This window comes from Talpa europaea, assembly GCF_964194135.1.
Source record: "Talpa europaea genome assembly, chromosome: 6".
Classification (NCBI taxonomy): domain Eukaryota; kingdom Metazoa; phylum Chordata; class Mammalia; order Eulipotyphla; family Talpidae; genus Talpa; species Talpa europaea.
The window spans coordinates 54,241,070-54,268,943 of NC_140072.1; the positions used below are offsets into that span (position 1 = coordinate 54,241,070).

General features: G+C 43.2%; 1 protein-coding gene across 2 annotated transcripts in view; it reads left to right on the top strand.

The window, feature by feature from the left end:
* Positions 1-2,517: 2,517 nt before the first annotated feature.
* Positions 2,518-27,874, top strand: part of SLC4A5 (solute carrier family 4 member 5) — a gene marked incomplete at both ends in the record, with an annotated part of 74,083 nt that continues 48,726 nt past the window's right edge. For both annotated transcript variants that reach the window (XM_084234440.1, XM_084234441.1), the window contains 3 exons: positions 2,518-2,596; positions 6,959-7,150; positions 19,692-19,821. In XM_084234440.1, coding sequence (XP_084090566.1) covers positions 2,518-2,596; positions 6,959-7,150; positions 19,692-19,821 — 401 coding nt within the window. The remainder of the gene's footprint in view (positions 2,597-6,958; positions 7,151-19,691; positions 19,822-27,874) is intronic.

A 27,874-nucleotide genomic window follows, 5' to 3' on the forward strand; every position in this document is an offset into this window, starting at 1 on the left:
GCCATTTCAATTGGCTATGGTTATTAATTCAGGTTTTCTAATTCTTTTAACTTTTTTTTAATTTTATTTTTATATTCCCCATACAATTGCAACCCCCTTATTTTGGCCCCAATACCTCCTTTCCCCGCCCCCCCCCCCAATCGTGTGTCTCTGGTTCATAGTTGTTTGTTGATTTTGATTTTTTCTTTCTTATATTCTTTTTCCTGGCCCCTTATTTAGGTTTTCTAGATTCCTGCTATGAATGAGGCCATCGGTATTTTTCTTTTTCTTTCTGGCTTATTTCGCTGAGCATGATCCCTTCCAGCTCCATCCATGTTGCTGCCAATTGCATGTGTTTATCTTTTTTGATTGCTGAGTAATATTCCATTGTGTATATGTACCACATCTTCTTGATCCAGTCATCTATTTTTGGGCATTTGGATTGTTTCCATAGCTTAGCTATTGTAAACAGTGCTGCTATAAACATAGGGGTGCAGGTGCTCTTTAGAATTAATGCTTCTGTGTCCTTTGGGTAAATACCTAGGAGTGGAATTGCTGGATCATATGGAAGCTCTATCTTTAGTAGGTTGAGGAATCTCCACACAGCTTTCCATAGTGGTTGGACTAGTTTGCACTCCCACCAGCAGTGCAGGAGAGTTTCTTTTTCTCCACACCCTCCCCACCATTTGTTGTTGCTAGTTTTTTTAATATGTGCCATATTCACTAGTGTGAGATGGTATCTCATTGTAGTTTTGATTTGCATTTCCCTGATTGCAAGTGATGTTGAATATTTTTTCATATACCTGTTGGCCATTTGTATTTCCTCTTTGGAGAAGTTTCTTTTTAGCTCTTCTGCCCATTTTTTGACTGGTAATTCCTTTAACTTTAATTTTAATCATTTCTATAATTTTTTAATAAGATTTTCATTTATTAACCTTGTGGCTAAGAGCTATGGTTTGAGAAATAGACTGTCTGGGTTTGAATCTCTGTTCTTCCATTTGAGCAGTCATTTAAGCTCTCTCTGCCTCAGTTTCTTCATCTGCAAAATAGTAATGATAATGTTATTTATTTCGTATGGTTGTGGAGAAGAGTAAGTTAAGTCATATATACAAAGACTTTAAAATTTTGCCTGGCTATTATTATTGTCTATGCTTAAATGTCTTAGCACAAAGTGTTCCAACACTTGTAATTTCTTAATTCTCTACTATATTTTCAGTTGTGTGCCATTTTTTAAAAAGATTTATTTTATTTATTTATGCATACAAAAGCTGAGGTGTAGGCCAGAGGTGCAGGGGAAGAGGTGAGAGGCAGAGACAGAGTGGGAAGAGACAGAGTGGGGAACAGAGCAGATGGATCTATTGAAATACACTGCTGAGGAGAGCAGCTGGTGAGCTAGGAGAGGTCTGCTGTGCCATGTGGGTTAGCTCCCTGGCTGGGAATGGAACTCGTGCTGCAGTGGCTGCCCATAGTGTCATAGTGCTGAGATTTAACCCTTTGCACAACCAGGGAGGCCCCAGTTGTGTGCCTTTTTTTTTTTTAAGATTTATTTATTTATTTATACAAGCACTGGGTACAGTCAGAAGCGCTGGAGGGTAAGAGAATTCACCAGAGTCAGAACGGAGAGCAGAGCAGGCAGACTGATGAAGAACACTGCTGAGGGGAGCAGCAGGCTGCAGGAGAGGTGTGCGCACCATGTGGGACCCTCACCCGGTGGCCGGGGATTGAACCCGCGCTACAGAGGCTGCGGGCAGCTTTGCAACCCAGCGCTCAACCACTGTGCCACCAGGGAGGCCCTGTGTGCCATTTTTATTCCTAAAGTTTTCACTTTTGAAAATCCTTTCTTCCTTATGATTTCATGCATGGTTTGCCTATTTTAATAAACATTTCAAATAACTGCCTTTTGGATTTCACCATTTCTATGCTTGTATTCTATTTTTTTCCCTTTTTATCTTTTATATTATCCTACTTTCTTTGGATTTTCTCTTTTGCTCTTTTTCTAATTTCTTTAGTTAAATGTTTATTGCTTTTATGTTTTTTCTTCTTCCCTTTTTCCTTCCTCTAAGTATGTTTCATCCCACAAGTTTCAATATGTAGATTTTTTTCATTTTTTTTACATAATTTTTCATTTTTGCACAATGTATGCATTTTCATCTTGGTTATATAACTTAACAGTTAAAAAATTACTAATTTTCACTTTGATTTCCTATTAAGCCCATGACTATAAATTAATTTTCAATCACACACACACACACACACGCACACACACATACACTATAGAAGTATGATATAGATTCTTTGAAATTTACTAAGGCTTTTCTGGGACTTAGTACATGTGCTCTTTTTTAAAATGTTTCACTTGTACTGAAAAAGAATTGTCTATATGTGGGAGCTTTTCCAATTTGTACATTCCCCTGCCTTAATTTTTTGATTACATTAATGTCTCCCACCATGAATGGGGATTTGACTATTTCTCCTTGAAGTCCTACCCTTTGGCATAGTATATAATTTGAAGCTGTGTTCATCTTTTACCCTATAGTTATGAAGGTGGAAGAGGAAAAGGCTGGAGTAGAGAAGCTGGACCCTGCTAACTACAGAAGACCATGTCAGGATCAGGAAGGTAAGGTCACCTTGAAAATTTGATGCACATCCCAGGAGGGACTGAGGATTCCTTCAATGTCTTTATAATTGCCCTTCCATCTGGAGAAATTTAGAGTGGCTCCTTTTCCCTGACATGTGTCTAGATGTGTCTAGATCAGTAGGACCAGCTTTCACTGTGTTTTAAAGAAGCCACATGATCAGACTGGAGAAAAGAAACTGGCACTTTGCCTGTATGAATTAGGGCATAGCTTCCCAAAGTTAAAGTCATCTAATTTTACATGATCTAAAACTCATGATAAATGCCAAATATTGACATCTTATAGATTTTTAAAATAGCAGCTCAGTTAAAACCAATGCAAGAGGCTGCTGAGAGGAGTTGTTCCTGTTGCTCCAGAATTGAAGATTCAGAAGTCCTAAATATACTGCAGACTAGAGAGAGGCAGCCATAGGGTTTATGAAGAGGCAACCAGGCAAGCTGCTGTCCTGCCACTGTCCCAGCCCCACTTGGAGTGAAATACTAGTATCACTGCCCTCTGGATGCTTGCTGGGCTGCAGAATGAGTAGAGTCACTGTTTCTGTTGATGGATACAAATGCCATGAGAAGTTCCTAGAACTTGGCATTGTACTGAGCCAAACTGCAAGAACAAAGAAGGAAGCTTGGGGGAGTTCTAGCCATTCCCCACAGTTTACCAGCTACAAAACCAAACTCTGATGATTACAATAGGAAAAAATGGGACAAATTAGATCTACATCAGAAAGTGAACTTTTCCCTGACAGCTATCTCCCCTGATTCCTTGAAAGAATGTATATAGCCCTTTACAATTCATGTTACCATACATAATCCCATTCTGTCTTCTCAAAAACCTTGCCCAGCCAGTAGAGAAAAGACTTTCATTCCTATACTGTGGATGAGGACACTGAGTCCCAAGGAGGCAGATGTGCATGGCCAGAGTAAGTGAAGGACGAGTTAGGGAGCACCCAGAGCAACTGACTCTTGAGTCTAGAGACTTTTCTGATATATCTGGTGCTTCTCGCTCCCATTCCTGGTCTCAAAGGTAGAGAACAGAGATTTGTTGTTGCAGGATCCAGGAATGCTAAGCCCTTAGACTAGAACTACTTACAACTAACTTACTTAAAAAATCAGTGCAGAGCAAGGGAAGTCACACCATGAAGGAGGAAGAAGAGAGAAAAAAGGAGGAGAAACAGTAATTTTGGTACTGGTCCACTAGAGAGAGAGACTGCTCTTCATAAAAACCTTCACCTTACATTCCTTACTCCCAAGAGAGACTAAGGTTCAGAAGAGCAATCAGAGGAGTGAAGTGGGGTGAGCTGGGGCTCTAAAGAGATTTGGATCCTGGCATTTGGGCAATCTGACCCTGCAGTGCCTAGGAGTACACCAACCACTCAATGTGTCTCTTAAAAGGCTTACACATGCTTTTCCAAGGTTCAACTTGATGTGGTTTCGATGTCATATCTGTAGTCAGTGAATGTATCTTAAACTTGAATTTCAGGAGTTTGAGCCAAGAAGTCCTCTCTTCAGGGAAAATAAATCAAGTTAATGTTGACCTACATGTAAAAACACAAAGTATTTCCCCAGTGTGCTATAGACTTTCAAATTTTAGGTGCTGTTTTGGGGCTTCAAAAATAATAATGATAATATTGGTTGACCAGCCTGCCCTTGGAAAAATTGTCAACCTGAGATTCCAGACTAAAATGTATTTATTAAGATTTATTCCATTTATGCATACAAGAGCTGGGGTACAGGCCAGAGGTGTGGGGGGTGAGGGGATTCACCAGAGACAGAGTGGGGAGCACAACAGGTGGATCTACTGAAATACACTGCTGAGGGGAGCAGTGGGTAAGACAGGAGAGGTCTGCTGGGCCATGTGGGTAGCTCCCTGGCCAGGGATCAAACCGATAGCTTCATAGTGCTCAAACTCAACCCCTTACACCACCAGCGAGGCCCTCTAAAATGTATTTTAAATCAGTTGTTCTTTTTTTTTTTTTTAAGATTTATTTATTTATACAAGCATTGGGTACAGTCAGAAGCATGGGAGGGTGAGAGAATTCACCAGAGCCAGAGCAGGGAGCTGGGCAGGTAGAGGGACCGAAGTACACTGCTGAGGGGAGCAGCAGGCAGCAGGAGAGGTCTGCGCGCCATGTGGGACCCTCCTCCGTTGGCCGGGGATCGAACTGGCACTGTAGAGGCCGCGCACAGCTTCGCAGCCCGGCACTCGACCACTGTGCCACCAGGGAGGCCCTAAATCAGTTGTTCTTAAACAATTTTACTGCAGTCCACTTTATGTAAAAGAAAAGGTCTTTCCACTCACCTCATCCATTCTCATGAAACAAAGTGTAAAGGTCCAAGAGAGGAAAGTAGCTTTCATATTCAGCAGGTGAATGAGTCACGTTATAACGGTGACACCAAAAAAATTATAAATGAAAGATATCGTTGGTGCCAATTGTCATTACTATGCATTGTAGATTAACTAGTCAATCCACAACAACAATAACAAAAAAGTGGTCCTTCCTGTGGCTAAATGAACATAAATTTTTAGAAGAGAGAGTAGTAACAAATAAATCTTAACACCAAGAGTTCTGGTATCCACTTTGACACATAAAGAGCTTCAGAGTCAACACACCATCCTCACAGCAACAAAAATAACTGGACAAACTGAAAAAAGAATTCCACATCATAACCAAATGGAATTTGTTCCAAATATGTAATGTTGGTTCATCATTTGAAAATCCATGTAATCCATCACATTAGCAGATTAAAAAAGAACATACATGCCAATGGGTTATTTTTCAGTCATGATAAAGAAGGAACTTCTGCCATTTGAGACAATATAGATGGACTTTGAGGGCATGATGAATTAAGTCAAAGACAAATACTATATGAGGGGCCTCCCCGGTGGCGCAGCGGTTGAGCGCTGGGTTGCGAAGCTGCCCGCGGCCTCTGCGGGCCCGGTTCGATCCTCGGCTGCTCCCCGGCCACCCGAGGAGGGTCCCACATGGTGCGCAGATCTCTCCTGCCGCCCGCTGCTCCCCTCAGCAGTGTACTTCGGTCCTTCTGCCTGCTCTGCTCCCCGCTCTGGCTCTGGTGAATTCTCTCACCCTCCCGCGCTTCTGACTGTACCCAGTGCATGTATAAACCAAACAAACAAACAAATAATAAATAAATAAATAAATAAGACATGCCTCTAGAAAATTAAAAAAAAAAAAATAGTATAAAAAAAAAAAGACAAATACTATATGAGCCCACTATATGTGGGGTACAAAAAACCAAACTCACAGAAACAACAGATTGGTGGTTGCCAGAGGCAGGGGGTGAGGCAAGTAGGGAAAACGGGTGAAGATGGTCAAAGTTACAAAGTTCTTGGTGACTATCAGAAACAATACTGTATTATATATTTGAAAGTTACTAAGAGAGATCTTAGAAGTTCTCATTAGAAGAAAAAATTGTAACTATGTGAGGTGCTGAATGTTAACTAAATTTGTGATAGTTGTTTGCAATATGTAAATATATAAAATCATTATGTCATCTACCTTAAATTCTTCCATGTTATATGTCAATTATATCTCAATTAAAAATAACAGGAAAAACAGTGGAGTTAGGGGTTGGGGGGAGTTAGTGGTTGGGGGACATACATGGATGTCTATGTACTATTTATTCAATTATTCTGTAAATCTAAAACTGTACTAAAAAAATCTGTTAATTACTTTTTAAATTGTTGACTAACTCAAGACAACCCTTGTAAGAAACTAATAGTAGGATTTCTACCTGAGAGCTGAGGGAATTCTAGCTGCTTCTATGTTCATAGCCTTTGTGGAGACTTTACTTAGTAGTCAGACTTAAGAAGAATTCTGAATTAGGGTTCTTGGTAACCGCAGTTCTTAAAAATTCTGGTTTACTAAAATACCTTTGAGAAACCCTTAACTCACTTTTCTGACAAGTACTTCACATAGTCCTTGGTTATTAGTGAAAAATGACCCTTATGGAAATGCTTAATGACCAAAGGGAAACCTTGGCGTTTTGGACAAAATCTATGACCTACAAGGGCCTCTCTTTTGTTCCAGGTGTCATAAGCCATATGTGATCATCTCTGCTCTGGACAGACAAGAAAGGGGAGAAGGGAGTTCTCTGTTCATTCTAATGGAATTCTAACTATAACACCAAGGGTCTCCCTTCTAACAACTGTTGAATAGTTCAGATATGGAATTGTGTTAAAACCAAGCCTTGGGACCAGTGAGTTTCCCCAGGAATCCTAGCCTTCTGTTCTGCTTTGGTGTACCCAGTTCTTTCTAATTGGGAGGATATTAAGGGAAACTGCCAGTTTTCAGTAAATCTGCTTCCCTGTTTTTTCATGCTATGCCACAGATTGCAGATCCATCCACATTGGACTTTCAGTCCCCAGCTACCCTCAAAGGAAAAGAGACCAGAAGGGATGTCTTCCCAGCTTTCAAAAGGTCCACTGGGGCCTGCATCTGGATAAGCCACAGTCAGAACTGACTGGAGCAGGAAGCAGGGGAAGCAGCAGGGATGGCTGCGTGGATCATGTCAACAGGACACGTGAGTTCTTGAGGAGCACTTGCTGGGGAGCCACTGCTGTTGGGTCCAGATGGGGCATGTCAAGAGTGTTGGGGAGAGTCTGTGGAAAATGTATCAGCCCACATGGTTCAGCCTTGCCTCTTAGGCCATCCTCTGCTCTGCTGCCACTGTGGGCCACCCTCTCTACTCAGCGACACATTTAGTCAGGTTGAGTCCCCATCTCTCTCTGGTGACCTTGAGACATCTGTTATGATGCATTCTGTACTGATTTCATGGTTTAATTCTCAGAATAATTTCTGTCATTTCCAAATTCCATATCCTATAAGGGGTACTCATCATTAAGAAGGTAATTTTATCACAAGGGTCAGAACCCTACTTGAGCTGAGTTGAGCAGGGAGGGGAGTGTGTGTGTGTACGTGTGTGTTTACCCAGGCTCAGTAGATAGACATGGCACCCTTTCAGGCCCTCTCAGACTCAGGCCTCATGCCCCTGCTTCTCCTATAGGTCTGCTTCATTCTCTCTCTGCAGTCTCTTCTACCTCTCTGAACCCTTGGCTTCCAGTTTATGTGTTCTTTCTCCCAGAAAACACTCAGCTATCTCAGAGATCCAATTCAAAATTTCCACACTCAGGTTGGATGCTCAACAAACTGTCCAATTGGTTATGGCCAAGGGACTCAGGCCATACATTAAGATAAACATGACTGTCAGAGGGCCATCCTTTTGGGGAGTGGCATGAGCTGGCAGACAGCCCCGAAACCATCTACAACAGGAGGGATTCCCATAAACACTACAGGTGGGCAGATTCTCTCCTCTTCCTCCCTCCATCCCTCCCTCCCTCCCTTCCTTCCTTCCTTCTTTTCGCACATTTGGAGTTTATGAACAGTTTTCTAGAAAAAGAAGTTTATTGGCCATGAAACTAGGACTTGGGTCCACCAAGCGTTCTCTCAAAGACCCATCTCACACAATGGCAAGCATGACTTTAAAACACTCATGATGTCTCCTGCTCCCCTGTACTCTGTGGCCTTGAGCTACCCAAAGCACACCCCACCCCCAAGTTTGCCCCTAGGGTGCTAGTTCACTGTTTTGGCTCCTTTCTTGCTGAGGTTAATCCCAGTTGATATGCTCATGAGTGTTAATCAGTGAAACTCATTCACCCAGCAAATATTTATTGAATGCCCCTGCTGTGTGAGTCCTGCATTGGGAGCCAGCAGCACGATAAGAAACACAGTCCCTGACCTGGAAAAGCTGTCTAGAGATTCCTGTGGAGCCTAAACGAAAGGGAACCTCTGAAAAGAGGGCAGAGCCAGGATCCTGAGACCAAATCTTCATGCTTTTCCCAATGGTCCTCAGCACCTCCCAGGTCTTTACTAGGAGTGGAAGGCTTGCTGTCCACTAGATAATTTTGTGCTTTGCTCACTTAATGTCTAGCTTATCCCCACCCAGTAAAAGCATTTTTATTTATTTATTTTTGAATATATTTTTTTATACAAGAACTGGGGTACAGGCCAGAGGCATGGGAGGGTGAGAGGATTCACCAGAGACAGAGCAGGGAACAGAATAGGCAGACAGACCGAAATACACTGCTGAGGGGAGCAGTGGCCACAACAGAAGAGATCTGTTGCTCCATGTGGGAATCTCCCTGGCCAGAAATTGAACCCGCGCTGCAGAGGCTGCAGAGCTTCACAGCGCTGAGCTCAACCCACTGTGCCACTGGGGAAGCCCAGTAAAGGCACTTTTAGTGTGGCCTTCTTTTAGTGTGCCTCCCGAAGCTTGTTCCTGCTGAGAAACTTTTCTCCCAGCAACTGCTGGTTGAGTCCATTCGTACAGTTGGACTCTGAGCTATCCACCAGAGGGGCCACTACCTGTGGCATTTCTCATTATGTGGATTAACTTCTGATGGTGCTGCATCTGTGTGGGGCCCTCAGTGCCTTACAGTCACCCTGATCCATAGCCCAGCATGTGGTATGCTAAACCTCCCAGGGGTGGGGGAGGGGCAATCAGAGGGAGGGCTTTCAGGGTGAAGGGGCAAAGGGGTATCATAGGAGTAGTATGAGTATTTAGAAGCAGAAAAGGACTGAGCCCTTTAAATGTCTAAAAGGGCCAGGTTAGTGGCTGGTTGAAGGCACAGAGCAGGTTTTCTATGATCCAGGCAGATGGGTAAAGGAGAGTCCTGGAGCCCTCAGTGGATTTTCAGGCTTTTATTGAGCTTTTACCAGGTACTGGGCAGGCAGGGGTATGAGGGGGGGAGGGGGCCTGGAGGTTGGCAGGCCTCCCAGCCCCCAGCGAAATCTTCACTCTTCCTTGGCTCTCTGGTGTTCTCTCGTGGGCTCTGCTGTTCTGCTGGTTCTGCTCTCTTCTCCTGGTTCCTCTCGTTCTCACTCATCTCATTACTCTGGCATCCCGTGTCGCCGCCCTTATAAACCCAGTCTCAACCCAGATGTGCCCACCTATGCATGCCCACACCTTACTCCAGGTGTCCACCATCAAGCATGCATTTAGGACCACAGGGATTCATCATTAATCCTAATGTCAGGAGGGCAGAAAAGCCTGATACTTTTTCACTTAGCCTACACTGGTAACAGGGAAGAAGGTGTCAGACTTGTTGGCAACAATAATAGCGATAGCATTTACTGGGTGACCAGTATCCATGAAGCACTGTGACAACCACATCTCATCTATGATCCCACGTAATCTTCACCACAGTCTGTGAGGTAGGGGTGATTATTCCACTTTATAGATGGGAACATTAAGTCTCAGAGAGCTTAATGCCTTGCCAGCCTCCTACTGGTAGAAATTAGCAGTCAGGATTTGAACCCAGATCTGGGCTCTGAAAGCACCACATGAATAGAGAATCCTCTGGCATCCTTGGATCTCTCTCTTTGGGCATTTTTCTAGGGTGTCAGTGTCACCCACAGATCCTGACTCAGTATAACACACAATGACTGCCTAACAGTGTCCAGGAGGACAAGATAGGCTGACTTCAGCCACAGTATGCTGTTTGCTCTGGAGCCTGGGACCCTGGGGGAGGGGGGTGCCCAACCCCTCACATCTGGCCCTGCTCAGAAATCCAGAAAAGCAGAAACTCCTGTGAATCTGGCATTCACTTGGCGTCCAGCATCTAAGCACAAGATCCTGACCCTTTGCTTCTGTTTTCTCAGCTTTAAAGTGGGCATACTTGGTCCTCATGCCTCAGGTATGAAAACGTGGTAAGTGGAGCCAGCCAAAAGGATACATGTGGTGTGGAGAATATCAGCTGATTTCACTCTGCTCCAGGCTCCCCTAACCTGGGGTCTGAGGCCAGGGGGGACCTGCCTTATGTGAACTGGGTCTCAGTTTTCTCATCCATGAAATGAAGGGTTTGGCCTCAATGATCGCTAAGCTCCCTCCCGGCTCTAAGTCCAGGCAAATTCAGGATTCAGAACTCTGGAGCAGCAGCCACTCAGTGACCTCTAATCAACCTTGGCACATTCTAAGTCCTCAGTAAGCACTTGTTGAACCAAACCCAGGAGATTAGGAGTTTCTCAGCAGAGCAAAAATAATTCCCCAGGGGAGTTCACCACACACCCTGAAGTGGCCAGTTCCCACTGTCTATGGGCTCTCAGAAACACCAACTGAGTAAAGACATTTGGCACTTTGTCTTAGAAGTGGATGAAGAGGGAGCGAATCAGGAGTTTGGGTTTAAAGGATCAGGAATTGGGGAAGGAGGGAAAACAGCTACATGGAACATTACTAACCAAGTGTTGGGTGCTTGAAACCCTCCCCCCAACAACTCCACCTCCATCCCTGGGCTGTGTGGCTGAGAAAACCACTCACCTGCCAGGCACTCTCCAGCCAACTCACCTGTGGCCAAGGCTCTTAAGGGGCCCCTGGGAGTCTCATGGCAATTCCTACCTTGCCTTTATAAGGAGACCTTACCCTGAGGTGCCTGGGGCTCCTAGAGCCCCCAGGCAGGACTGGGAGGGCTCATGGAGGAGGGAAAAAGGGGCAGTTCTTCCAGTGCTCTCACAGGCCAACAGCTGCCACCGCCCCTGCTGCTGTGGAGACCTGCTGCCTGTCTGAGTTCAGCAGCTCAGCTGCAGCCACTGAGCCCTCTCTCTGAAGGCAACTGAGGTAGCTCCTCTCGCCGCCCCCCCCCACCCCCCAACACACACACACACACACACACTTCACACATTTCTCTCACACTCACTGTCTTTAGTTCACTCAGTAGTTTTTCTTTTTCTCACACAAAATTTCTCTCATGTATCACATCTCTTTTCTCTCTCATATATAACCCTTTCTCTCCACCTCCCCAGCCTTTCACACATTCCTCCTCTCTCTCACACTGCCTTCATCTCCCCCTCCCTTCTCTCCACTCCCACCCCTCCCCTGGTGCTTAACTGGAAACAAAAGTGAGTTTATTGTGCTGGTGGGAAAGAGGACTGTGGAGCAGCATTTCAGGTGGCAGCAGCAGAAACAGGCTGGGGCCAGAGGCAGTGCCAGCAGCCGGAGACCCCTGCACTCAGCTGTTCCAGGAGGCAGGTAATGCCCCAGACAGGGCTGCTTCAGGTGTCTTGCTTTCTGCCCGGTCATATCTCTCCGTGATTATTCCATTTCTTTGTCTTCTCATCTGCCTTATCAGGAGAAGGGGGTTGCAGACTTAGGGGATGGTGGGCACAAAGGTCCAAGGAGTGGTGTGCCTTCCTCTTCACAGAACTGCGTGTGGTCTGATGTGGCTGGGGCCTGGGACGCCTGGGTGAGTGACATGATGGAACCTAGAAAGGCAGGCTAGAGCCAGATCCATCACAAGGGATATTCTGAGCCATGTCACAGGCGCTGGGCTTTCGGTGTTCGAAAGCCATTCAAGATGCTTCACTTGGAGAGCAGAACTCTGATCCCTTGGAGAATTAGTGTACCCCCTCAGAATCAAGCAGTCATAGTCTTCTAATTTCAAGAAAAAAATAAGGATATCTATTCAATTGTTGTTCTTCTCTGCAAATTCTTTAAAGTTTCAGTGTCTGCTAGTGAGTGTCAGAAATCAATAAGCCAATGAAAAGGATATTAGCTTAAAGTAATAGAAAAATTCAGAAATAAAATTAATTTAAATAAGATCTATTAAGCTATATGCTATATTATATTAATAGTATTTTTCTTAGTAAAATTATCTCTAACTTATGAGCACAATATTTCATGGCATTGTCCTAAGAGCACCATGACTCTTAGGAGTAGACCACGAGAACATGTTTGAAATGTTTTAAAAGCAGACTCTGCTGCTACCTAGGGAATGCATAGATGGAGCAACCAGAGCCAGGGGAGCTATCAGCAGGTACTGTAGTGATGGGAGCCTGGACTAAGATGGTGACCATGGATAGGGGGAAAAGGGAGAGAGTTAAAAACATTTTTTTTAAGTAGTTAGTGTCTAATTGGATATAGATGGTGAGAGAAAAAAAGGCTCAGGAGGGAGTCCATTGTTTCTTATTTGAATGCTTGGGTAACTACAAGGGTTATCAAAACAGGAGGGCTGGGTTGGGATGTGGCAAGAAGGGCCACAGAACTTTTTTTTTTTAATATATGAGGTTGATTTGAGAAGTCTGGAAACCATTTGGATGGAGCAGTCCAGTTGGAAGTTGCTCAACACAGGCAGGACCTAGAGACATGGGTAACCTGATCTATAAGGGGACACCATAAAAACACGATATGGCCAGAAAGAGTGTGGAAAGAGAAGAGAAAGGAAGGTCATAGACGGATTTAAGTGAGTCAGGGAAGAATATCCAGGTGGAATCCTCAAAGAAATAGGAAAAATTTCAAAAAAGTGTTGAGTTATCAGAGCCAAGAGTAGCATTTCAGTTTAGAGGGAATAGGCAACAACACAGATGTCCCAGAGAAATAAGCCAGACCACTGCTTTGCAGTTCTATTGGTTTCATTGGATTTTATTAAATTATTGATTTGACAATAATAAAAGAAACCTGAGGGCAGGAGTTATGATCTCAGGTGCAAAACACAAGTGAGATTGGCAGTAGGGACTATAGCAACCTAAAATGCATATGCCCAGCTAAAGAAGGTAGCCAACACTCTAATTGCCAGACAGGAATGTGAGCACAGTCATGAGAGGAGCTGCATTTTCAAGAGAAACCAGAAATCTAGATTTTTATATAAATACCACAATTTTTTATGTGAAAAAAAATTTCAAGGAAATTTATGCTTTGAGGGCTGCATTAAAATCACCTTTGAGCTGTGAGTTTGAATGTTCTGCCTTAGTCAACATCACTAGTGTGTTAGGGCAGAACCAGTTGCAGTTTGGGAAGTGACTGGCTAAAGAGGAAGTTGAGGCAGTGAGTGTGGAGCGCTCCATCAAGAAGTTGGGAGTGGAAGAAGGGAAAAAGAGCACAGGAGGGCTTGGAAGGCAGGCAAGATGGGGGGAGTGTTTTAGTGTGTTTATAGGCTGAGAGAAAGAGGGTGGAGAGAAGTCAAAAAACTTTCTTGGTAAGGAAAGGCTAGGTGAAGAAATGTGTCTGACAGAAGTGGTTGATGGATGGGACCTGAAATCAGGCTGAGGAAGTACTTCTTTGTTCAGAGAATGAGTGCAACAATGGTAAAAGACACAAAAACAATAGAATGGAAGAAGTTGATGCATTTCATGCCTGGAGGCTCTTGTTTTCTTGGTAAAGTGAGGTAAGAAATGAATCAAGAGGCTTGAAGAGAAGAGCAAATTCAAGGAATGCAGGAAAAGGAGACTGACAAGGATAGGTAGAAAGTGGCTGCGCTTCTGAGAAATGCTGAGTGGAAACCTTCCATATGCACGTTTGGGAGACTGACAAGGATAGGTAGAAAGTGGCTGCGCTTCTGAGAAATGCTGAGTGGAAACCTTCCATATGCATGTTTGGGTGGTTCTCTCCAGAGGGACTGATGAGCCTGGGTGCTGGGGTTGGTGGTGAGGGGGATTAGCACTGTTACATTCCAGGCCCTATGTCACATGTGTTATTTTCCTTATCTGATTTATTCCTTCCAACTACCCAGGTCAATCAGACTGAGTTCACTCATAAGTGGAAATTCTAAGATTCACACCCAGTCTGGCTGGATTGAAAGCCCTTATACACCCTGCCTCTACCATGCCACTATACTACACTGTATCACCAGGACACACCCCAGAGATGAAGACTGGGTCAATGAATTCTTGTTTGGGCATTATCTAGCTGGTGTTATTAGTAAGTTAAGGAGTAGGAGTGTGGAGATTGTGATGGAAAAGCTGTTGAAATGATCACCCAGGGAGTCCAGGGAGAAATAAGTGAGGGCCTGAGGGGATAATAAACTGTGAAGACAGACTAGAGGAAAGGAAAGATTTTTGAAGCCCAGAAGACAACACTCAATAAAAGACTGAACCAGGGCAGGGACAATGGGATAGGTGAGGAGGAAATGTATTCTTAAAAGCTTTCAATATGGAAGTAGAAGTGAGGTGAAGGTGACTGAAGGGTGTCTAGTCTGTACAGTTGGATGGACAGTTATGCCTTTATTTTTATTTATTTAATGAAACACCCACCACCATCCCTTAGATCCCTTCCACCCTTGCTCCTCCTCCCCACAATTTTTCCCTCTGAGAACATCAGTGTTGTCTGTATCTACTGGTTTATTTTTGTTTTGTCTGTTCATCTGCTTTGTTTCCTTTTATTGCACATACAGGTGTAATCATTCAATATATGTCTTTCCCCTCCTGACTTATTTTGCTTCACATAATCCTTGCAGATTCCTTCCATTTTGCTACAAGTGGCAAAAGCTCATCTTTTTTAATAGCTGAAAGTATTCTATTGTGTGGTCATACCACATCTTTATCCAATCATCTATTAATAGATACTTAAATTGTTCTCATATCTTAGCTATTATAAATAATGCTGCAATAAATGTTTTGGTGCCTATTACTCTGAGTAGACAATTTCATATTATTTGGATAGATACCTAGAAATGGGATTGTTGGATCATATGATAGCTCTATTTTTAGTTTTTTGAGGAAGCTCTGTACCATTTTCCAAAATGGTTTTATCAATTTACTTCCCCCAATTTGATGTAGTCTCAATTTTGCTTTCATTTTTCTTGTCATTGGAGTTGAATTATCAAAGACATCTCTAGCAGTGATATCTTGGAAAGTGTCATCATGTTTTCTTCTATGTGTTTTCTGGTTTTGGGTATTACATTCATGTCTTTAATCCATTTTGAATTTATTTTTGTGTGTGGAGTTAAATAGTGCTCCAATTTAATTACTTTGCATATGACTATTCAATATTCCCAACACCATTTTGTTTGAGGTTTTCCTTTTTCCATTGTATGGTTGGGTGGACAGTTATTCACGGCTCCTTTGTCCTAGATTAAGTATTGCTATTTGTGGGGGTTTATTTCTGGGCTTTCCATCATTTCCCATGGATCTCTGTGCCTATTTCGATTCCAATACCATAGTTTTAATTAATGTTTCTTTATAATATATTTTGTAGTCAGGTAACACGATTCCTCTATTTTTCATTTTCTCAGGATTGCTTTAGCGATTCAGGTTCTCTTATGACTCCATATAAATTTCAGTACTTTTGTCCTATTTCCTTAAAAAGTCAGAATTTTTATAGGGATTGCTATATTTTAATCTGTGTATTGCTCTTGCTAAGATAAGCATTTTGATTGTATTCTTTCCATCCATGACTATGGACTGTTTCCATTGTTTCATGTCTTTTTCTATATCTTTTAATAGTGTCTTATAGTTTTTGTTGTATATATGTTTCATTTCTCTGTTAAATTTACTCCTAGAGGGCCTCCCCTGGTGGTGTAGGTGGTTGAGCGCCGCGCTGTGAAGCTGTCCACAGCCTCTGTAGCACAGTTTCCATCCTGGCCAGCCGTAGAGGGTCCCACATGGTGCAGCAGACCTCTCCTGTCGCACCTGCTACTCCCCTCAGCAGTGTATTTAGTCAGTCTGCCTGTTCTGTTCCCAGCTCTGTCTCTGTTGAAATCTTCTCACCCTCCCACACATCTGGCCTGTACCCCAGTTCTTATATAAAATAAATAAATAAATCTTAAAAATAAATTTACTCCTAGGTATTGTATTTTTTTTGATGTGATGATAAATGGGATGGTTTTCTTAAATTCTTTTTCTTCTTGTTCATTATTTGCATATAGGAATACAATAGATTTTTGTTGCCTGCCACTTTATTGTATTCATTTATTGTTTCTAATAATTTTTAGTGGTCATCATATCATACTAAAATAATCATAGTTTTACTCCTCTCTAATATGGATTCCCTTTATTTCTTGTTATGTAATTGCTCTGACTAAAATCTCTAATACTAAGTTATTAATATTAGATCTTGAAGGAAAAAAACATTCAGTTCTTTGCTGTTGAATATATTAGTTGTGGGTTTGTCATAAACGGCCTTTATTATGTCGAGGTAGCTTCCTTCTATTCTTTTATTCTATTCTTCCTTCTAGCTTCATTTCTTCAAATCTATTGATAAGATCATTTGATTTTTGTCATTCTTCTTATTGATGTAATGTCTGATATTAATTGATTTGTGTATATTAAACAATTCTTGTATTCCTGGAATAAATCTCAATTGGTTATGGTGTAAGGTTCTATTAATGTGTTGTTGAATTCAATTTGCTAGTATTCTGTTGAGAATTTTTGTATCTATGTTCATCAGAGATAATGGTCTGTAGTTTCTTTTTGTGCAATATCATTGCTTGGTTTTGGTATCAGGGTAACATTGGTCTATAAAATGTGTTTGGGATTATTTCCTCTTAAATTTTTTTGAAGAGGGCCTCCCCAGTGGCGCAGCGGTTGAGCGCTGGGTTGCGAAGCTGCCTGCAGCCTCTGTAGTGCTGGTTCGATCCCCGGCTGCTCCCTGGCCACCAGAGGAGGGTCCCACATGGCGCGCAGACCTCTCCTGCCGCCCGCTGCTCCCCTCAGCAGTGTACTTCGGTCCTTCTGCCTGCTCTGCTCCCCGCTCTGGTTCTGGTGAATTCTCTCACCCTCCCGCGCTTCTGACTGTGCCCAGTGCTTGTATAAAACAAACAAACAAATAAATAAATAAATCTTTAAAAAAAAAAAAATTTTTTTGAAGAGCATGAAAAGAATAAGCATAAGTTCTTTGAAGTTTTGGTAGAATTCACTAGTAAAGCTGTGTGGTCCTGGACTTTTGGTTTTTGGGAAATTTTTGATTACTGTTTCAATTTCCATACTTGTAATCTGTTCGCATTTTCTCATTTCTTTCTGGTTCAGTTTTGCTGGGCTGTATTGTTCTAAAAATTTATCCATTTTTTTCTAGACTATCAAATTTATTGGCATATAGTTTTTCATAGCAGTCTCATCCTTTGTATACCTATGGATATGCTATTTCTCTTCTTTCATTTCTGATTCTTTTTATTAGAGTTTTTGCTCCTCAAACCTAGTTAAAGTTTTGTTGAGTTTCTTTATCATTTTTGGAGAATCAGCTCAAACTCACTAGTGTTTTAAATTGTCTTCCTGATCGGTTTCATTTATGTCCACTCTGATTTTTATTGTTTCCTTCCTTCCACTAACTTTTGGTTTTCTTCTTTCCAAGTTGACTTTGTGTATAAGGATAAATTGTTTGAACCGGCGCTGCAGAGGCTGTGGCCAGCTTCGTAAGCCAGCGCTCAACCACTGCGCCACCGGGGAGGCCCTAGCTTCTCTCTTAATACCACTTTTGCTGTATCCCATAGGTTCTGATGACTCGTGTCTTCATTTTCATTCATCTCCTACTGCTTTTTAATTTCTGTTTTAATTTTCTCCGACTCTATGATTGAGAAGCATGTTGCTTAATCTCTACCTGTTTGAAGTTTTTCCAGTTTTCTTTTTGTGGTTGATTTCTAGTTTTATAACTTTGTGATTCTCTTAGTATCCTAGTGTTCTCCAGAGAAACTGATTGTGTATGCCCATCTCCAATGCAGTCCCCAAGTACTAGGGTCCCCAGTGTGGCATGAGCCCTTCAGTCACAAAAAATAAGAGCCTCTATATTGCAGCCATCCCTCCCTCTTTTGGGTCATGTACTCTGGTGGCAGTCCAAGTGAAATTAAGTTATAGCTTTCCTTCCCTCTCTAATGTTAAAATTTTCTCTTGTAAAAATGCTGATCCTCGAGTGTTCTGTCTTTTTCAGGAACTATTGTTTTTTTATCTACATGTTATTTTGTTGCTTATGTGGGGAGAAGATGAGCCTGATTCTTCACTCTCCTGCTGTCTTGCTGGAATTGCTCCCCAATAATTCATTAACCAAGGCAGCCAGCATCATGTCACATTTTTCTTGCTCACCATTCTCTAGACAATGACCAGCACATTCCCACCTTGGGTTCTTTGGAACACATGGTGCGTTCTTCTTCCAGAAGTGGCTCATTCTTATCTTTCAAGTCACAATTCTAATGCCTTCTACCCTCTCCAGAGATCTTGACCATGCTTTCTAATGTAACTCCTCAGTCACTTTAACTTTTTTTCCAGAACATTTGTCATTACCTGAAATAACTGTTTATGTATTTACTTGGATTTTTTCTCTGTCTCTGCCACTAGAACACATGTTCAGTAAAGCAAGTTTTCCAATACCTAGAACAATGCCTGGCACATAGGAGACATTCATTAAATATTCAAAAACAGAGGAGAGAACAAACACAGAAGAAGCATGTTTGGAGAAGGGTACATGTTCAATGTTGAAATATTGACTTTTGCGGTAACCGAGAGATCTCACCCAGGTCCCAGATATCACTGGGAGGGAATATCCAGGAGGCAGTTGGAAAGTAGACTGGGAGTCCAAGAAAAAGGTTGCACCTGGCCCACAAAGAAGGTGGGCCCAGGTGACAAATCAGTGCAAGCTCATCTTTTCATATAGCTGACTATTCCTTCAAGGCCAATGTGGGGAGTTGACTGGTTTGGGGCCCAGTGTAAAAAGGGATCCCTGTGGGTTTGTTATGCTGAAGTTTAGTGAGAGTTTTTCTGATTCTGCTTTTTTAAAAAAAAAAAAAAGATTTATTTGTTTTATTTTATACAAGCACTGGGTACAGTCAGAAGTGCGGGAGGGTGAGAGAATTCACCAGAGCCAGAGCAGGGAGCAGAGCAGGCAGAAGGACCGAAGCACACTGCTGAGGGGAGCAGCAGGCAGCAGGCAGCAGGCAGCAGGCAGCAGGCAGCAGGAGAGGTCTGCGTGCCATGTGGGACCCTCCTCCGGTGGCCAGGTTGCAGCCAGGGATCAAACCGGCGCTCAGCTTCGCAACCCAGCGCTCAACCGCTGCACCACCGGGGAGGCCCTGATTCTGCTTTTTTATTCTAATCCCTATTCTTGCTGCCACCCTGGCTTTGGCCATTTTCCATTCTTCTCATTGTCATCTACCCTGGAATCTGAATGCAGACTAAATTCTTTCATCTCTTTTATCTCAAAGAAAATTTAACCACACACAGAGACAAGTCCACCTTTGGCCAGAAGCTGAACTTAGTTTTACTGAATTAAGAAATACTTTCCCCTTGCACTTGACTCCTGCTTCTTTTGGTGGGCCTTGTGGTCCTCTTCCTTCCATGAGACACTCAGAACACACTACTGCCTCCTTTTGTAGGGTCTCCAGCTGCTGAGCAGCTCCAGAACATCCTGGGGGAGGAAGATGAGGCTCCCAACCCTACCCTCTTCACAGAGATGGATACTCTGCAGCATGATGGAGACCAGATGGAGTGGAAGGAGTCAGCCAGGTGAGACAGAGTCCCAGGAGGGAGGTGAAGGAGGGCTTCCTACCCTGGTCTTCCCAGAGGCCCAGGCTGGGTCCACCACCTGGTGGGAAATACCACTGGTCAGTGGCATCTCCTACCTTGACTTCTACCAGGGTGCTTCCTGGCCCCTGAAGATCCTCCCAGCTGCTTGGTGTGGGAACTGGGTTGGACACTAAGGAGCAAACAGAAATTCATGAGTTTGTCTTCATGCTCAAAGAAATTAAAATCCAGCTGGAAAAGCAGATCAGATACCCATGAGACAATGAGTGAATAATGCAAGGGCATATAGTCTTTCATAGCTCAAATTAAATGCTGTAAGAGAAGGGAAAATACCCAGCAGAGGAGCATTGCTGGCCTATACCTGTCCTGGGACAGAACAACTTCTAAATTGAACTGGGCTGGTCAAAAGCACCAAATCCTGCCCAGATTGCAGGGAAAAGAAAGATGATGGTAGGAGGCAGCAGAAAGGGCTGATGAGAGGAGGTACCACCTGGAAATTGAAAGAGACTAGAAGACAGACTATACCAATGTTTCTCAACCTTCGTTTGTACTAGCACCCTGCCCCTGAGAAAAATATAATCCAAATTAACTTTATTAAATTAAAATTTAATTTATTTCTAGTAAGAGACATTAAGTACTAAGGAATAGATTTTTGTCAGATAGGTTCGAGCTTTGGAATGCCACAAACCTTTGTAATATCTAAAATCTTTTTGTTGTCCCAAGAACCATTTTTTGCATCAGTGGAACTGAAAATTGCCCCTGTTAAGAGTGCATAGACCAATGGCCAGCTGTGCCCCAAATGGGCTTGGTCTAGGGTGCCACAATGGCACCTGAAACTCCAGCCAGGGCTCCTCCTCACCCACCAACCTCACTTACCTGGGTGTGATTCTGCAGAGTGAAGAGGAGCAGGTTTCAACACCCTTAAATCTCCCCTCTCCAGCCTCTCCTGGCTCCTATAATAAAAGCCATTGGGTCAACTAGCAAATCCCTATAGGCTTCAGGGAGGAAATGAATTCTTAGTCTCCTGGATGGGCCCAACCCCTGCCTGGAAGCCGATGAGTTGTTCCTATGACACTATTGAATGAACCCTTACCCTTAAGAATTCATAGGCTCATTTCAGCCAAGCTGTACAATGACCCTGAGGAGGTAGGAATTATTATCATCTCCAATTTATAGATGTGGATACTGAAGTTGAGTGGGGGTAAATAGCTTGCCAAGCATCAGAGCATGTGATAGCTGAGTCTGGATTTTAGTCCATGTCTGTCTGATCCCTCACCTTGAGGGCTTATACCCTTGGTCATGCTCTTCCCATTTTCTTAGCCCCTTTTTCCCCCTTCCTCCAAATTCTAGGGACCCTGATCCCAAGGGAAGATATAAGTTTGGAGGCAATTTACTGGGGTGATAGATAAATGGGGTCAGCTACAGAGCCTAGAATACATTCTGGGGATGGTAAGAAAGGGGACATTTCAAGTGATCAGGACCCAGTCTGTGCTTTTGTGACTTAATGCCTCTGTGCAGCTAGTGCCGCCCTTTCCTGCCCCAGATGGGCAAAAAGAAGGAAAGTTGAAATGAGCCTTCTCAGAGTGCCTTCTCCCAAGCCTGGGAAAGGGAGCATTTCCTTCAGCTGACAGTCTGTGGGATCCTCTGGGGGAGCCAGTTCTCAGAAGCTTTCAGAATCTAAGAATCAGCATATCCTAGTGGATTCTGGGTCTCTTGGAATAACAGGAAAAATTGGTAAGGAGGGGGCACAACCCCTCAAACATGCAAAGCCTGGGAGCTTATAGATCTATAGCCACATCAAAGTGAATAGGGGAGGAGGCTCTTTAATGAAAGTATTTAATTTGCTGTAGGAGTGTTGGCTTTATTGAGTTAGGAGATTAACAGAGTGAAAATCTCAAATCCTCAAGGAATTTGGTGCTTTTCAGGGTTATTAGTTTGGGGGATGTTTCAGGCCCTTAAAGAAAGAGTTACTCCTTGATGGATTTAAATGGCTTTTGAGCTCCCCTAAGCCGTGCTCCTGCCTGCATAATAGGGACTGTGTGTGCTGGCGTCACATCTAAGTGATCAATGCTGGTAGGTCAGGCTGTTAATTAGATAGATTTTTATTAACTCGATCTTTTTAGTAGTCCCTCAAGGGAAATGTGGCTGGCTATTTGCTGATACTGACCTTGCCTGAAGGAAGGGCAGAATCAGGTGGGTTGGGGTAGGGTGGAGGTGCCTGCCTCCCCACCCCCACTTTGAGAAACAATTTACCCAGAGTTCCACCCTCCCTCAAGTCCCAGGTAGCCTGGCTGCAAGGGAGGGAGGGAGGGAAGGAAAATGACCTGGGCTGGATTGCACCCAAGTGTAGAAAGCCCTTTGGGGTTACTCAAAAATAGCCAGAGCTTAGAGCTTTCCAGAGCTCTGAAAGCAAGCCCAAATCCAAACTGCCTCTGATCTCAACTCAGAGCAGACCAAAAACATGAACTTGCCAGAAAGTTCTTATGTGACCTATATGCTCTGAGATCATTTCCGTGATGACTAGGAAAGGGCAGAAAGAGGGACAGGACAAGTGAGTCAGCTTAGTTGCATCAAACCAGATCAGGGCATTTTCAGAAGCCTGAATGGTTCTCTGCACATGGATAGGGTTGCTTTCTTACGCTGTGCATGATGGATCAGAGTCTGAACTTTCTATCTCAACCTTGAAACTACTCCCACTTAAGATCCTGTTTAATACCCTCCAGATATCACTTACAGTCTTAGTATAGGGCAGAATGCACTCCAGGCCTCAGGTCTTACCACTCATCTGGAGTCACCCTTGTAGGGTCAGAGCTGCCCACTTTCTATGTAAAGCAAAATCTGAGAGCACCTAGAACAGAAGTCAATAAATCTCATTATTTACTAAGTGTGTATTTTCTGCAAACCCTGAATCAGGTGCTAGAGATACAAAAACAAACATAGCAGATGCCATCCCGGCCTATATGGGCTCTTCGTCTAGAAGACACAAAGGTGAATAAGTAGGCATTTGGTCATGGGGTGCTATGAAAGCACAGCATAAGCCATCGGCATTTAGGTGGAAATCAAACCCATAGAAAAGGATATGGTTGCCTCTGAGATCTGTAAGTAAGGAGAAACCCAAGACAGAGCCCCTCAAGAACATTAACCTTAGCTATGGGCAGAGGAAACAGAATGTCTCACAAAGGAGACTGAGAAGGAGCAGGTAGAGAGGAGGGAGGGGAACAGGAAGAGGACATTTCAGATGAAGAGAGTAGCCAACAAGTGGGGAAAGAATTGAAGAGTCACAGAATGGAGCAAAGCAAGAAGTCTCCAAACAGAAACCAGAAGGCAGTATGTGGAGAAGAGTCAGAAGGACGAAGGTGGGTTTCATTGGACACTTTTTGGAAGATGCTTTTCTGTGAAGGGCAGGAATTACAGAAGTTTCGAGAACGTAGGATCTAGAGAGGCTATTGGTTTTTGTTTTGGAGAAGGAAGCCTATTGAATGTTGATGGAAAGGAGCAGGAAAAAAGATGTTTAAAGATGCAAGATGCAGCAAGAGGCTGTTGGATAGAGGGTGCAGGCCCTGGGCACAGTGGGGGTTCTCCCAGCTAGGTAGGTCCATGTTTCTCCCCTGTGAAGGCCTGAAAGAACAGAGGGCAGGGCGCTGCAGTGATGTCTGGGGCTCCTAGAAGGGAGTCGAGAGAGTTCTGAGCTACAGGTTTCCAGACTGGTCTGTTTGAGGTGAGAGGAGAGTAGATGTTCTGGAAAAGTTTCAAGTTGCAGAGGTCCTGAGGAAGGCCCCATGACTGGCTTGTCTTATTACAGTGGACCTACATGGAGATTTATGGTCAGATGAAAGTTCTCAGGGTTGTTTGTCTTAGACTTGATGCTTATCCACTGGCCTGAGTAAGCATACTATTTGTCAGTATCAAGCAAAAGAAGGGAGCATCAGCAGAGTACAGAAGGGTCAGATCTCTCAAGTTGTGGACTCAGGAAGCCTTTCTCTGCCTCCCCCTAGATATCATCTTTACTCTTCTGCAGTAGGCTTCTGCTCTATTCCAGGAATCCTCCCAGAATGCATGGCTCTTCCTCAACCCTAATTCCTAATTCTTCGAGGAGAATCTGATTTGTCCAACTTTGGTTGTCTCAGACCTGTGACCCAGACTAGAAATACAGGGAGGTATAGAGAGAGCTGGCTATAGCTTGGGGAGTACATCCCCATGGTTGGAAATCCGCTAGACACCCCAATATGTCTTTTACACATGTGTAGTAGTGAAGATATGTCCTTAATGTAATCTGTTAGTTTTGCCACAATTGGCCTAGAACTTGCAGAATTATTTAAGTCATCTATGAGCATATAGTGGGTGAAGCTTTGCAAACATATATCCGTCTTGGGGGTATACTCCAGAGATCATGCTCTGCGTTTACATGTGCACACATATTAATGCCGCTACAGCACTACATCTATCCTAAGGCAATGGAAAAGTGGAAGTTCTAACCTGTGTGTATAGGAGAACTCAGCAAAGTTAGTCTTATCCACACCTTCCTTTTCATTCTAAAAATATTTTCGGTGGGTTCATGTTAGACTGTAGGAGAATTAAAATGAGTAAAATGTGAATATGTTCTTGAAGTGCTTATGATCTACTTCAGGTGTCAGCCAATTTTTTTTTAAATTAATCTCATTAACTTTTTTTTAAGATTTATTTTTTTTATTTTATTTTTTTTATAGAGGCATGTTTTTATTTGTTTGTTTGTTTGTTTGTTTTGTTTATACAAGCACTGGGTACAGTCAGAAGCACGGGAGGGTGAGAGAATTCACCAGAGCCAGAGCGGGGAGCAGAGCAGGCAGAAGGACCGAAGTACACTGCTGAGGGGAGCAGCGGGCGGCAGGAGAGGTCTGCGCACCATGTGGGACCCTCCTCCGGTGGCCGGGGAGCAGCCGGGGATCGAACCGGCGCCACAGCTTCGCAACTCAACGCTCAACCGCTGCACCACCGGGGAGGCCCTTTTTTTAAGATTTATTTATTTATTTATACATGCACTGGGTACAGTCAGAAGCGCGGGAGGGTGAGAGAATTCACCAGAGCCAGAGAGGGGAGCAGAGCAGGCAGAAGGACCGAAGTACACTCCTGAGGGGAGCAGCAGGCGGCAGGAGAGGTCTGCGCACCATGTGGGACCCTCCTCCGGTGGCCGGGGGGCAGCCAGGGATCGAACCCGCGCTGCAGAGGCTGCGGGCAGCTTCGCAACCCAGCGCTCAACCACTGCGCCACCGGGGAGGCCCTCAGCCAACTTTTTTTAGGGGCCAGAGAGTGAGTGTTTTAGGCTTTTTGCCCATCTCAGATTTCTACTTCTTCTTCTTCTCCTTTTTAACAATCCTTTAAATATGTAAAAACCATTCTTAGCTTGTTGGCCTTACAAAAACAAGCTATAAGACTCTTTTAACCTACAAAGCATGATTTTTTTCAATCCTTGATTTAGTGTAAAAGACAGGTGTGTGTGCCTCTGCACAGATAAACGAAGCCCAGGGCAGTATGTGTGACATGATGAGAATATGGGCTCTGGGGTCAAAGATTTACCCTCAAACCCTGTCCTTTACAAGCTGTGTGATCTTGGGCAGAAATTCTAAGAGTCTCTGTCTCCTCACCTGCACACTGAGAATAGTAACAGACCTTGTACATGGGATGGATTTGGGAATTAAATAAGGTAATATATAGTAAGTACTTAGCATAGTGGCTGTCATGCAGAAAGTGGAGAGTAAGTTTTACCCATTGTCATTATTTTTAAGTGCTAATGATAAATGACACAGTGTGATGTAAGTCAGAGAAAGGTGTCATTCCTCCACAATGGGTCCTGGAGAGGCTGCCTATAGAGGATGCGGCCATTGAACTAGGCTCTTAATAGCAGAGGTGGAAGAGGGAGCATCCAAGTAAAGGAGAGAGCTTCTGAGGGCCAATAAGGAGGTGTCAGCAGACTCTGGGGGAGGCTGACAAACTATAAATAACAGTCCCGTGGAGTAATTGCAAATACAAGTGGCCCTGAGAGCAATCTGGCTCCAGAAATCTTTTCTGGAAGGAGCCAGGAATCTGTCAGTAACTTTGCCTGATGGCATTCACTTAGCTGTGGGCTCCCCCTTGCCCCAGAATGAAACAACAGTATGCAGCAGGACATAGCCCCCTCCCCCATTCTATTCACTGCAGCTCCTAGAATGCCACACCTCAGCCCATCCTTGCCAGCTGTACCACCGATTATACTTTCTAGAAAGAAGTGGTTCTCCAGTAATGCCCAAGTTGCTCTGCATAACTGAAGATCTGTAGAAACTCCTAGGCCATCAAAAAGGACTTTCAGTCACAGGGAGTTATTTAAGTTAGCCGTGGAAGTGTGTGGGGTTCATTCCAGAACAGTCTAAGGTAGAGACCCTCACCTGTCTAGTCCAGCCCTGGGCACATCTCATCTGCAGGGATGCAGAGACTTATCCTGAGTCTATTAAACATTTGAATCACTTAGGTAATGGGCCTCATTCTGATTCTATATCTTTCTGACTATTAATATGACTTTCCTTCTATATCTGCCTAAAAAGAAAAAGGCAAGGGCTAGAAGTTAAGTTAATAGTTAATTAACCCCAACTATTGTAAATCTCTTTGTAAATTAAGTAAATTGGTCTTTGAGTAAGCATTAGTCAATATTTCTGGACCTAATCATCTTTGGGGCAATAAAAATGCAAATTTCTGAGTCTGTTCTAAGGTAAATACCCCAAGAGGCCTGTGAGGGCTTGCTGATACTTATCAGTCTCTCCTGGTACTTCTGAAAGTTCTGCATATCACTGTCGATCCTTGACCCTGTCTGCTCACTCAGTCTTTTATGCCTTATGATCTTTCAAAAGATCATTGCCAAGTTTGGCTTGTAAGTGTGCCCATCATATGTATAGTTTTAATAAGTTTAGAAATATTTTGTGTTATTTCACATATATTTTTAAATGTATGCATATATCACTAAGTTGTAAAAATTTGCCAAATTGTAGGAATGAGCAAGAATTTGCTTAGGGGATCCCTTTTTGAAAACTTTCCTCCCATAAATCATCTGTTGGTGCCTTTCTTAAAGAATGAAACTAGGGAGTGTTTGATGTTTCCTTAGACATCTGTAGGAAATTTCTTCATTGGCTCAGAAGAATCAACACTGGCCTTTAGTTTCTGCTAGAACATTCAGGGTGTTGATATGACTCAATATGGAGTTGAGTAGTTTTACTGTGTAATGGAGAAAAGCTCATTCACATTTCTTTTAAGAAATAAATCTGTTTAAGAAATAAATCTGTAATTTATTACAAACAGACCTTAGGCAGAAAGCACAAACTCTGTCTTGATGCTTTGTAACTAATGTGCAGAAGTCAAATTTATGGCTGGTGGGTGGTGGAGTAGGGATTGGAGATTTGCAGAATAAAGTCAGTGGGGCCACATACATAGAGAATCACCAGTGTGTGGGTGTGTATTGTACAACTTTCTGGTGAATAAGCTTGACTTTCTCCAAGAAACAAATTTGCGGAACTATAATTCTTAAAACAAATGTTTATAGGCAATGTAATCCTAACATTAAAAGTTGCTTTTTACAGATTTTTTTGTTTTGATCTATAAAATTGGGATTATCCTTAGGGGAATTTTTGCAAACAAACTAACCAATTATTGATACGTAAAATAAATAGAAAGAGCCTTTGCTCCAATCACAACGTTTATATATATTTCCAAATTTTCTTTTTGTCTAACCAAACTTAACAACCTGCTCACTGTTTTGTCGTCTGGAAGACCTGTATCTTCTTTTAAAAAGTACTTGACATTTGATTCTCAGGCACCTGAGATTATGGAATCAGACTGGGGATGTCAGGATTTGTAAGAAGCTCCCAGGTGGTCTAATGAAATAAAGGTGGAGAGCTGCTAACTCATATGCTTGACAGGACAGGATCAGTGGGGTTTATAACCTAAGTCTCTTTCTGAGGTTTCTTACTTTTCAGATCCTAAAAAGAGAACCTCCCCCCTCTCATATCCCATGGTTTGAGTGTTGGGAAGCATT